The sequence below is a fragment of the Balaenoptera physalus genome (genome assembly GCF_965194825.1).
Source record: "Balaenoptera physalus genome assembly, chromosome: 8".
NCBI lineage: Eukaryota > Metazoa > Chordata > Mammalia > Artiodactyla > Balaenopteridae > Balaenoptera > Balaenoptera physalus.
In genome coordinates, this window is record NC_138887.1 from 74,813,268 (window position 1) to 74,825,442 (window position 12,175).

General features: G+C 55.8%; 1 protein-coding gene across 1 annotated transcript; it reads left to right on the forward strand.

The window, feature by feature from the left end:
• Nucleotides 1–57: 57 nt before the first annotated feature.
• EVX1 (even-skipped homeobox 1) lies at nt 58–8,781 on the forward strand (the record flags this gene model as incomplete). The annotated part of the gene is made up of 3 exons (XM_082472208.1): nt 58–484; nt 2,041–2,288; nt 2,928–8,781. The coding sequence occupies 3 exons, from the start codon at nt 58–60 to the stop codon at nt 3,468–3,470; spliced, it is 1,218 nt and encodes a 405-aa protein (XP_082328334.1). The 3' UTR covers nt 3,471–8,781.
• Between the last annotated feature and the right edge of the window lie 3,394 nt (nt 8,782–12,175).

The window sequence follows — 12,175 nt, forward strand, 5'->3', positions numbered from 1 at the left end:
GCCGGGGGGCTAGGAGCTCACTTGGGGCTTTCCCCCTCCCCCCTCTGAGAGCCCGGGATGGAGAGCCGAAAGGACATGGTTATGTTTCTGGATGGGGGTCAACTTGGCACTCTGGTTGGCAAGAGGGTCTCCAATTTGTCCGAAGCCGTGGGCAGCCCGCTGCCCGAGCCGCCCGAGAAGATGGTGCCCCGTGGTTGCCTGAGCCCGCGGGCCGGTCCTCCGGCCGCCCGGGAGCGCGGCGGGGGAGGCCTGGAAGAGGAGCCAGTCGACGGACTAGCAGGCAGCGCTGCGCGGCCGGGCGCCGAGTCGCGGGCCGCCGGGGCCGCAGTGCTCGGCCCCGGACCTCCGGCTGCCTCCGCCGACAGCCTCCCAGGCCAGGGGCAACCCAGCAGCTCGGACACCGAGTCGGATTTCTATGAAGAAATCGAGGTGAGCTGCACCCCGGACTGCGCCACGGGGAACGCCGAGTACCAGCACAGCAAAGGTAGCCACCGCGCCCTTTCTCTCCCCCGGCCTCCCAACGCGCCCACCTTCCACTTCAGCTCTGGAGGAGAGGAAGACACTCCTTTCTCCCAGGGCGGGGTGGCTGGGGGGACCCACCTGAGCAACTCTCCCCCGCTATCTGCGCCCTGGCGGGGGGTCTCCTTCTGTGCTCTGGCATTGGCGGGACTGAGGGTGACAGCTGTGCTTTGGGGGAAGGAGGGAGACGCAAGCCCTGGGCTTGAGGGGGATTCAAAGTGCACCCCAACCCCCCCAGAGCTTTGAGGTACTGCTTCAACGGCGCAGGGAAGACACCTTCTCCCGGCGTGGGCGAGATCAAACGCGGATCCGGGCAGTTTGTGGCTGGCGGGGTGTAAGGCGCATCCAGGCGCGGAAGCCGGGAGTCCATAAAGGACCGTAAAATCGCGGCCAACTCGGGCGGCCGGGTGCTGCGGCCCTTCGACCAGTTTGCACGTCGGTCAGAGGTCCAAATTACCTTGTCACTTCCCGGGCTCGGTGGCGCCAGGTCGGAAATGGTCCCAATGATCTAATTGCCTTTGGTCTCCGGTTGCATTTGAAAAGGCAGAGCTCTGGCCCTCCCCCCTTCCCCTTTCCTTCCTAGTCCCACTTCTCCACCCAAAGGAAAAGGAGCTGCAGGGGGCAGGAGCCCCACCCTTCCTTGGGTTACACTCATATGGGGGGCTGTCACACTGCTGTAACTGGAGAACCCCTCCCTGACCAGGGGCTAACGGGGAGGGGGGGGTGAATGAGCAGGAAGGGAGTCTCCCTGAGAGGGGTGGAAAGCTAGTTGAAAGAGCGCACCAGCAGACACTCCTCCACAAAGCCGTGCAGGTGGGTGAGAAGAGCCTGGTATGGAAGAAAAACCACCCCCTGGCCTTGGCAGCCAACACCTTGTCGAGTACCCACATCCACCCATTACCATCTTATCCACTCAACCCAGACTAAGCATAGCATACTCTCAGAATAATCCGTACTCCATTCATACATAGTGAGGTAATAGGATACTCATACACACACTCCTGTGCCATTCCCACAACACATGCACATTCCCACACCTGCACCGCAGCCTGGCACACAAAGCAAGGAAACTCGGTCCCTGCCCAACTTCCTGCAACACTCCAGCACAAAGGTGCATCTCAACTCACTTGCCTGTCAGATATGCATATCCTTGACCACACCTGTCAATGGTGGGCAGAAAGTTCAGAGCGGCTGCATCTCCCCTGTGCGCCAAGGCAGGTAGCCAGGGCGGCTGGGGATTTTGTACCCAGCAGGCCTTACAGAGAGGCCTCCCAAACAGCAGCCCAGCCAGGCCTAATGGCTGCTATGTGCTCCTCTGAATGGTGAGCCTCTGTCCTCCATTCCTGGGTTCTCAAAGTCCCTGCCACCCCAGCAGAGGCAGAGTCTGAGGCTACTGAGAGGGGGAATGTCCCTTTCCATCACCCCCTCCATACACACCCTTGGCCTACAGCCCCACATGAGCAGTGTCTGTGTGTCTGTTTTGTGTTCTGTGTGTACGTATACTCTGGGCTCCCTGCACAGGGCCTGGCTCCGAGGTACTGGCCAGCAGTCCCAATGGCAGCGGCGAGGCTCCCAAAAGCAATGGCAGCGGTGGCTCCCAGGGCACCTTGGCCTGCAGTGCTAGTGACCAGATGCGACGGTACCGTACTGCCTTCACCCGGGAGCAGATTGCACGGCTGGAGAAGGAATTCTACAGGGAGAACTATGTATCCAGGCCTCGGAGATGTGAGCTGGCGGCTGCTCTAAACCTGCCGGAAACCACAATCAAGGTAAGAGCTCCAGGGACCAGGGAGACGGGGTGCACCCAGTCAGGAGGAAGTAAATACCAACTTCCCACTTCCTGAATCGTAAGCTAGGAATTGGGGCCTGGAGTCTCCCTGCCCACATGGCAGCTAGGCCGGGGGGGGTCTAGGCCTGGTGCAGGTGCCAGGTGCCAGCAGATTTGCCCACCTGACGGTCCCTGGGCGAGCACGGCTGCCATGCACTTGACTGTCCCTTTTCTAGCCAAATAAACAGCGGGGATGAAGTGCCTGTGCAGGTGACAAGGAAGTGCCCCATGGGAGAGCAGCAGGAAAGGGACATGTTTCTGGGGAATCTCTGCCCGCCGCCTCAGACCGTTGGAGTCCTCGGTGCCCCCACTACCCTCCTATCCACACCGGGTTCCGGCGTCCTGGCGGCGTGGGCAGAGGGGAGGAGGGACAGAAACTGGAGTGGCTCCCTGAGCCTCTCCGGGAGGGATTCCAGCTCCAGGGGGTGGTGGTGGGATCTGCATCTGCCCCCGCCCAGAGGGGCTCCGCCTCCGCTCTTTCCTGTGCTGCCGGCCCCGCCGCCCGCAGTGGGGCGGGACTTCTGGGCTCTGCGCACCGGGCCCGCGCGGCCGCCGAACCCGCTCCTCTCCTCCCCGCCAGGTGTGGTTCCAGAACCGGCGCATGAAGGACAAGCGGCAGCGGCTGGCCATGACTTGGCCGCACCCGGCCGACCCAGCCTTTTACACGTACATGATGAGCCACGCGGCGGCCGCGGGCGGCCTGCCCTACCCCTTCCCGTCGCACCTGCCCCTGCCCTACTACTCGCCCGTGAGCTTGGGCGCTGCGTCCGCCGCGTCCGCCGCCGCCTCGCCCTTCAGCGGGCCGCTGCGCCCGCTCGACACCTTCCGCGTGCTTTCGCAGCCCTACCCGCGGCCCGAACTGCTGTGCGCCTTCCGCCACCCGCCGCTCTACCCAGGCCCGGCGCACGGACTGGGCACCGCGGCCGGCGGTCCCTGTTCCTGCCTCGCCTGCCACGGCGGCCCGGCCAACGGGCTGGCGCCCCGCGCCGCCGCCGCTGCCTCGGACTTCACCTGTGCCTCCACCTCCCGCTCGGACTCCTTCCTCACCTTCGCGCCCTCCGTGCTCAGCAAGGCCTCCTCTGTGGCGCTGGACCAGAGGGAGGAGGTGCCCCTCACGAGATAAGGGGCCGCCCGCCGGCAGCCGGCTCCAGGACGCCCGTGGGCAACCCCCGGGGACTCAAGACAGCGCCCCTCCCCGCCCCCGGGGTACCGAGGGGAAAGAAGAGGGCCGCAGAGGACCAGCGGGATTTGGCCTCGAGCATCGGGACGCCCGGGAAGCGGCCGTGGCTGGCGCTTTTGGGGAGCAAGAGTGGGGGTGGGGAGGCCGTGGCTGAGAGACCTTCCTCTGGGGTGGCGCCTCTTTGCCGTCCTTCACCGGCCGCACTCCCCCTGACCCGGGTTGAGGCCGTGGCTCCAAAGCTAAACAAACTTAGCTGCAACAGCAACCGATATGCAGCCCCTAAGCTCCCCAGCCCCCCACCCCCAACCCCTTTCTCACCCGGAACCCCTCCCCCTGCCAAGGCCAAGCCCACGCAATGCAAAGGGAAATTGCTGTCTCTCGGAACAAAATGCTGTGTATGCAAAGCAGGTAGAGATTAATCTTTGCCAGCTTTTCCAAGGCATGGCAAGGGGCTCGTGGATGGCAAAGCACCAGCCATCTAGGAGAAAGAGGGAGAGGACTTACTACGGCGGAGAATCCTGGCCCTCCCAAGGAAGCTGGGGGCTCTCTGACCCTCCTGGAGCCTCAGCTACACAATATTTTCTGATTCTAGCATCTACCACCACCTGATCTCTTTCCTCTCTCCTAGCTTCTTGATATCTCTCTTGTAACTTCATCTCCACCCCTACTTTTTGTGTACAGAGGGCAGGGAGGCTGCAGATACCCCAGGCTCCCCTGGCAGCTTCTACCAAGCCTCTTCTCCCTGAGCCCAACACACACCCTGATTAGCAAGTGATGTGTGTGAGGAGGGTTTTTGAATGTTGAATGTATAATATGATCACCATGCGGCTGGCTGGCCGTGGAGCCCAGAGCTGAGCTGTTAACAAGGCGCCCAGGGAAGAGCTTAGGGAGCAGGGACCTCATCGCTCTCCCTCAGTATCTGGTGGCAAATTAGAAGCAATTTCCAGCCCTTGCCTTCCCTTCACCAGGAGCTTTCTGGCCCTTCCCTTTGCATTTGGCATTTTACATTCTTCTGTCTCCCAAGCTGCCAATGGGGCTTGACTTTCCAATTACTAGCGGGAGCCTTCTGCCCCTTCTGGGGACCTTGCCTCTCCCCTCCACCAGGGTTTGTTTGGGAACCACTCCCAAACTCTCACTTCCACAGTCATTCTTGCAGCCAGTTTTTGAGAGGAGAACTTGTACCCCGCCCCCACACCCAAGGCAAGTTTCACCCTGACTGGGAGGGAGTGGTTCTTCCTGTAGGGAATGAATTTGATTTGGTTTTCCTTTGTCGCCCAAAGAATTCGCTGTTACAATTTGTTGACCATGTTGCAATAAAGCTGGATATGATTCTCACTTTAGCATTTTAAATTTTTTGGCAGCAGGCAGTATGTTAACTCCTTTTAAATTACTGGTTCAGCTGTCATAGGCTTGGGTAGGCAAGGAGTCAAAAGATGGACACACAGTCTCCCAAGCCTCTATTGGGCATTGGGAGGCTCCAAATGGACATTGCACAGAGGTGGAGAAGGAGGGTTCTGAGCTGAGCTGTCCTGGGGTGTAAGTTTGCTTAATTCTGTGCCTGCTAGGAGACTTGGCTCAACTGGCCCAGCAGAGCGCTGATCCCATCAGGGGCTCACCCTGATGGTTCCTTCTCCAGTTGCCCCAACCCTTTGAGGAAAGAGGACTCTGGACTCTGGTCTCTGTGGATCCTACCTCCACCCCAATCCAAGGTGGAGACGAATGAGGTAGTGGGGGTGGAGCTTGAGCACTGCAGAGAGCTGGGTTTGCTGGTCAAGCTGGGTCTGCATCTTAGGGTGAGGGGAGAGGAGGGAGGAGGACTCCTGAGTTGGGATGGGAGGATTTGAATCTTCTTCAGACTGGAAGTCATCTCCAAGGATGGAATTCTGGTCAGGGCAAAGGGACAGACAGTGCTGAGTGGCCACCTCATTGTCATCCTCTGTCCCCATAGGAGAGCCACTGTGGCTGTCTCTGAAGAGATGGGTGTCCTCAGCAGGCTGGGCGCTCAGGATTGCATGGACTCAAGGGTCCTCTGCTGGTGTATCCATGGGCAGGCGGGGACTCTTTAATCTGCCTCCATCCCTCCTTGGGGTTTAGAGCAAACCCTCCCAAACATAGCACTACCCGCCCTCCCAAGCAAAGCCTTGTGCTGAGGTTTCCAGTATCCTCTCTGCCACTCACCCCACCCCCCAGCCCTGCGCAGCTCCCTCTGCAGTTGGGAAGCTCCAGGTGCCAAACCCCGGCAAATTTCTCTGTTACTTTGCATCGGGCCAAGATTGCTTGCGACAGGTAAATGGGCTGCGGGTTGCCGTAATGCCAGGCGTATTTTCAGTTAATAGGGAGGGAAAATGAGGTGTCTGCAGCAATATTGGAAAGTACAAGATCGATGATCCGGCCTCGTGTCCAATCAGCAGCCTTTAATTGACTGTATTTTCTGGGTAATTGAGCCTCTCTTCCTCCAAATTGCAGTGGAAGATATAACAATACATCTTGCCAGGAGGAATTACTCATTATTTCATAATGAAATTTCCCTTTTGCCAGGGTTTGCGGTTTGGTGCTAGGCACGCACTACTCACACTCCCTCGCAGACCCCCACACCTAAAAATAGGCTTTTCCGCCTGCGCCGGCAGCAGCATCTGGCCGGATACTTCCATTTTGGTGATGGGGGTGGGGCTGGATGGGAGATGATCGTGAACAAGGCCCTGCTCCTCCACAGCCTCCATCTCTTCATCTGTAAAAGGAGAAGGCTAGACCAAGCAATAGGACTGACATTGTTGTTTTCGTATTATTGTTTTTGTTTTTCAATTTTCTGAGCATCTCTACTTAGTTTTCCCCCATCTCGGTCCCATTTTGCAGGTGGAAAAACGGAGGCTCTGGTCTCACACAGCTATTAGTGACTCATGTAGCTATGAGCTCCCAGCTCCGTTGGCTTCCCCTCCCCTGCCCTAAGCCTCTTTGGGGCCCAGAGTCCATGGTCACCCCTCGCGAAGTCTGACACCTCACATCCGACTCACACTTTCCCTGGGCTCCTCAAACTTTTCGGGACCCAGCGGGGCCTGGGAGCGCGGACTAGCGCTCAGCCGCGGTCCATCGGTCCGGGAAGGGAAGACCAGCCACCCAGCAGCCCGAGTGCGCGCTCAGCGCGAGCCGTCGCCGTCTTGTTAGCGAGTGATTGATTGCCTTATTAAAGCGTGTTCTTGTAAGTGTGACCAAACTGATTGCATTGCATATGTTTGGGATAATGCTCATTTTAAACAACAGGATAAGGAGGATGAGCTCGGCAGAGCCTCCGAAGACGAAATGATTCCGGCCAGCAGCTCCTTAACTCTGGCATTAAATTGCCCAGTTACAGAGCAAATCACTTGGTTCCTCCACCCTTGTCCCCATTTTTTTTCCTGGCCTGCAGTTTGATTGCATCCCCCAATGTTGTCTGTCCCACGAATGATTTCTCTAGTGACTATATCGGCCCTGCTTTCCCAACCGGGAAACCCGCGCCGGCACATTCCAGACATCGAGTCCCTCTGCCCTCATCCCAGGCAGAGGGAGAGGTGATTCAAAATGCACCCTCTCTCCCCAGGCCTCCCAGGGGGGATATGGCCCTAGACGGTAGTGGCAAACGGGAGTTTAGGTCCCCGCTGCAGTCGCGTGCCTCCCCACCCCCAGCCTAGGACTTTCGCAAAAGTTTAAAAGATTCTTTTGTTCTCCAGGCTTTTCCCGCTTGGTTGCTTCCATTATTCCGCAATCGAGGAAACACCCTTCGCCATATGTCGGCCGAAGAGCGTGGGTGTCACGGGCGGACAGTTGTCGAGGGTGGCCAGACGAATGGCATTCTCGTAGTGGAAAGAGCTTTTCCTTCCTAGCATCCTCTCCAAGCACCGTCATCCGGAGTGAGAGAGGGAGTAGTGTCAGTGAATGGGGGGAGGAAAAGGAGGTTGGGCCAAAGAATTGGGATTTTCTTCTAATTACTCTACCCCCAACCAATCCTTGTGGCCAGGTTCTCTTTCTGGGCCTGTTCCCTAACAAAGAAATCCTCAGCCAGCCTCCACCCATTCCAGTCGACTTGCACGGGAGCCAAACTGCTGGCAGATTGAACTTCCTAAGGGACACCTTTCAGATACTCTGGAATTCTGATTTGTTCAAGCTGATGATGGTCATCAGGACAAGTCAGAAACGACGCCACTCTTTGGGGTGTCATTTGTAAGTGCAGTCGCACGGATTCGTTTGCAAGTCCCAGCTAAAACGTGTCTGGATAAGTGACTTGATCTAAACGGCAAATTTCTCCCATCACTCAGCTTTTCCCTGGCTCAGACCCCATTAGGGCGAAACCGAGGCCCAGCTCACCATTTGTGCCAGGTTGTGGACCCCGAGATGTTGACTCTGAAGGGGGGAAAAAAAGCGACGGCAAAACGCATGCTACCATCTACAAAGCAAACAGAAACACAAAGTCGTTTCCAAAATCGCCTTCTCAGCAAATAAGTGTGTGATATTCTGAGCAGGAGAGAGAGAAAGATTGCCACTTAAAAATAACATGAAAGCATTAAGTAATTATTTAAAACAAGGCTGTTTAGAAAAATATTTGTATTTATTGCAGCTGCTCAATTGGCCTCGTTAAAGTCGGCGAGCATTTAAATTGTGTTACAATCTCATTTAAATCCCACGCCGTTCCAGCAGGCTGAAGAGCTTGAATAGACCAATCACTTCATAATGATGATGAATGAGAAATTAATTCAGATACAAGCAAGACAATTTAGGCCTTCATCTGTTTAAATAGCCTTCCAATATTATTCGCGATCGCGGGTCACAGATTGAATCAATTGTCCAATCTTGTGAAAGTCATATCCTCGCATCTTCATCGAGATTATTTATAGCGCAGCGAGGACTGCTGAAAGGTATACGCTGTTAACAGGGACAGTTACTTAAAGGGAAGCGTTTATAAAATGGAAAACAAATGCCGGGGTTAGTAACAAATGGGATCAAAAGCAGTCATTGCAGTCTGGCTTCTAGAGGGAAGCGATCTGGCGTGGCCCCCGCAGGATGAGGGGCGCTGGGGGCTCGGCCTCTAGCCACTCCTCCTCCCAGGTGAGGCCGGGGCTTCCGGGCGCGCCAGCCGGCTCCCTGGCTGCCGTGGCGACCCGGGGCCGCCCTCGCCTAGGCCCGCTTCAGGTCTGGCGGGAAGCCGCGGCAAGGCCCCCGCGCCCCGGCCCGGGCGGCGGCCGGTGTGGCCCGGGCCCCGCATCTGGAGGCACCGCGCCCGCGGACACCGACCCCAGGCCGTGCCCTTTGCGCCGGGGCCTCGGCCACGCCCGGGATCCACCAGGGTCCGACATACTCTGGCCTAGGCCGCAATGGTCGGGAGGCCTCGCCGCGCGCACGGGGCGGGGTAGCTGGACTTCGGGACTCTGGACGCTCGGTCTCTTCTTACCCTTGACCTCGGGCTAAGCCGACAGCCGAAGCGCCCCTATTTCCACGGGGTCGCTCGCCCCGCCGTTCCAGGGCCGGAAGCTCGCCTGGGGTCGCCTCACGTCCTGCGGGGCCTGGGCCCCTCCCCGGCCTACTTCCCCGGGTGCCCTCGGGCCTGCGAGTGGCATCCAGCTCTGCAAAGAAGAGCCAATTCCTTCCTTCCGCCATCGAAGTGCCGCTCCCCGCATGCTGAACTAACCCCTCCCGGGGACACCGGTTCCCCCGAGCTGTCCGCCTCGCATCCCCAGTGCAGCCCAGGAGGCGTCACGACTTAGAGGTGACATGTGCCTCCCCGATGTGTCCGCTTCCCCTTCCTCGGCCGGGTTAGGCAGAGACCCTGAGAAGTGTGCGCGGGGAAGTGGGTTTGTTTTTCCCCCGAATCGGTCCGGGCGCGTTTAGTGGTAACCGTGTGCCGCGTCTACACGGGCTCTGTTTGTTCGCGGACCCAGGAGCTATCGAGTCTTTCCAGGCGGCGCTCTGTGGGGATAAATGTGAGGTGGGCTCAAAACAGACGAGCGGGAAAGATCGTTTGACGTGCCGGGCCTGGAGTAGGAGAGGAGAGCGTGGGGCTCCCAGCGAGCACAGAGCCGAGTCCACGCGGCACAGCACCCGCGCCACCCCCGTCGCGTCGAGGTGCTTTTTATTTTATTTTTTATTCCTCTGTATTTCTGTGTTTTGAAACAAAGGCCCAACTAATGGATTCCTGGCGTTCTGAGGACCCACTCCCGGGAGCGACTTTGATGTATTGCTGTCCAATTAGTGCCTTTAATTGGTGTCCTCGGGGACAGGCCGGCCCGGAGCTGGGACACAGCCTCCTCTCGCCTCTCCTACACACTGGAAAGGTAAAATTTATAACGCACTGTAGCAATCCCTTGGGAGAGCGAGCGAGGGAGGGAGGCCGGGAAGGAAGGGAGAGGTACAGCTCCGTTTTGCAGAGCCCGGACCCTCCAGGCGTGGGGTCGTGGATAAGGGTCCAGATCCCCCGGTTTCTACAGTTTCCTGACTCCCTCGCGGGCCTGGCAGGAGGGCTCGGGCGTCTGAGTCGCTGAGGATTATGAATTTGCTCGCAGAAAGGCCAAGGGAGCGCGCATTGTCTGTAGAAGCCCACCCCATGTGGTCTCTCATCTCGTTAATAATGGCTGTTTGTTAACAAGGATGCGGAGGTTAAATAATCTGGGTGGAAGATTAAACACGCCTCATCAAGGCGCTGGGAGCCGAGTTGCACAGAGACCTGAGCCGGAGCCGCCTGGCTCGCTGGAACCTGGAGGAAGGTGGGAATAAAGCGCCTGCAAGGAGCCCTGGGGTAGAGGAGGAGTGAAGTCCTAGGTCCCCTTTTCAGGGTGTTTCCCCCATAAAGTTAGCACAGACCCAACCCCGTGTACTGTTGAATAGAAAATCCATCTAGGAGCCCACCCCATTGAAGTGTGGATGTCAAACCCAGCCAGGAGAGTCTGCTGGAGATCAGAAATGGAGACCTCGGTCTGAATCCAGGGCCCCACTTTGAGGAGCGGTGGCTAGCTGCTGCCTCTCAAGCCTTACAAACTCATAACTCTGGGAAGTAAGGGGTATTTGTACTCACGTCATTCACAGTGAATTGCGTTGTATTGGAAAGCCGAAGATGGGGCTTCACGCTTGGGTTCTGTCCTTAAATAGCTGTGTAATCTGTATTACATTATTTTCCTAGCTTCATTTTCTTATTGTATAAGATAGACAGTAGATAGGGCTTGATATAGATGACATATGATATTTCTTTTTCTTGCCTCCAGCTCTCACCAGAGTTAGGGATGTGGGCACCTTCTCAGGTACTCTGTCTCCATCCAGCCTTGGAGGGTTCAGTCAAGGAGGATTTTATTCAACAAACACTTGAGGGCCTACTATGTACCAGTTACCGTGCAGTGTGTGTGTTTTTTTTTAAACTGTGACAGCAGAATATCAATTTGTATACCCCTGTGTGTGTCATTCCCAAATATAACCTTTTGTGAAGGAAGACAAGACATAAAGAACTCAAGGGAGAGAGTAGAATAGAATGTGCGTACGTGTAGGGTAGAGAGACTGTAGAGTGCAGGACAAAGGGATCAGTAAAAGAAGTACAGAGCTTGTTAAGATGGTAAGGAAGTCAGGGAGAATGAACACTGCAGAAGTAGTTCCTTGATGGAGAGTACTTTCAAGGGAGCAGAGAGAAAGTCCTCTTCTGGATGCCCCAGTGCTTTGACAGTGAACTAAAGGTAAAGGATCCCTGAACTTGACTAGGAGACCCGTGACTTATTCATCTGATATTGCCAATTTTCTATTTATATGTTATTTCCATAGTTAGAGTTCCACTCTTAACTAATTCCCCAAACATATCACTTTCTGAAGCCACCAAACAGGAAACCCAGCTGCTAGGCAGGGTTTCTTCAAGCTTCTGGCTGATGGGCATCTGGGCTCAAGAAAGGCAGTGGGCAAGCACTCCATTGAGGTTTTTCTTCAGCTCAGCAGTAATTGTGGCTCCTACATTTCTCTGCCTTCACTTGGAAAGTCCAGTGACCAGATTTGTGGCACTGGGCAGTGAGGTTGAAGAGCTAACATTTATCGAGTACTTGGTCTCATGCATTTACTGGTCTATGCTTTCCATGCATTATTTCATTTAATTCCCACAACAACCCCTTGAGGTGCATACTATTATAATTCTCATTTTACAGATGAGGACATTGAAGCATAGAGAGCTAGTAACTTGCTTGTGTCACACAGCTAGTAGATCAGTCTGATTCTGGAGTTTACATTGCTGATCATGTCACTAAAGCTGCTTTTGTGGTGTAGTATGGTGGCTAAGGGCAGACTGATAGTATATTTCGCCATGAGTTACTAACATCAGAAATGGGCTCTAGATAAGGGCAGCTAGTGAAGGAGGCAAGGTGGACCCGTGTCTGCTTGTAAAGACCACAACCCTACTCTGCCTTCCAAAAATACCATCTCCAATTTCTTTGGTGGACATGCAGTGAGCAGTGTAGTCCAATGACTATATCAGTAAGTATTTATTGAGCACCTACTCTATGGCCATACCAGACTTAAGTTTACACAGTATTTCTTTCTCCTCCAGTTTAGTGCTGATGTGGCTTTGACTGTCTGTAATCTATTACAGCTGCCCAACTTCTCTTTATCATAAAGTTATAGCTTCAGCTGGAGCCATGAAAGATGATATGGCATGAATG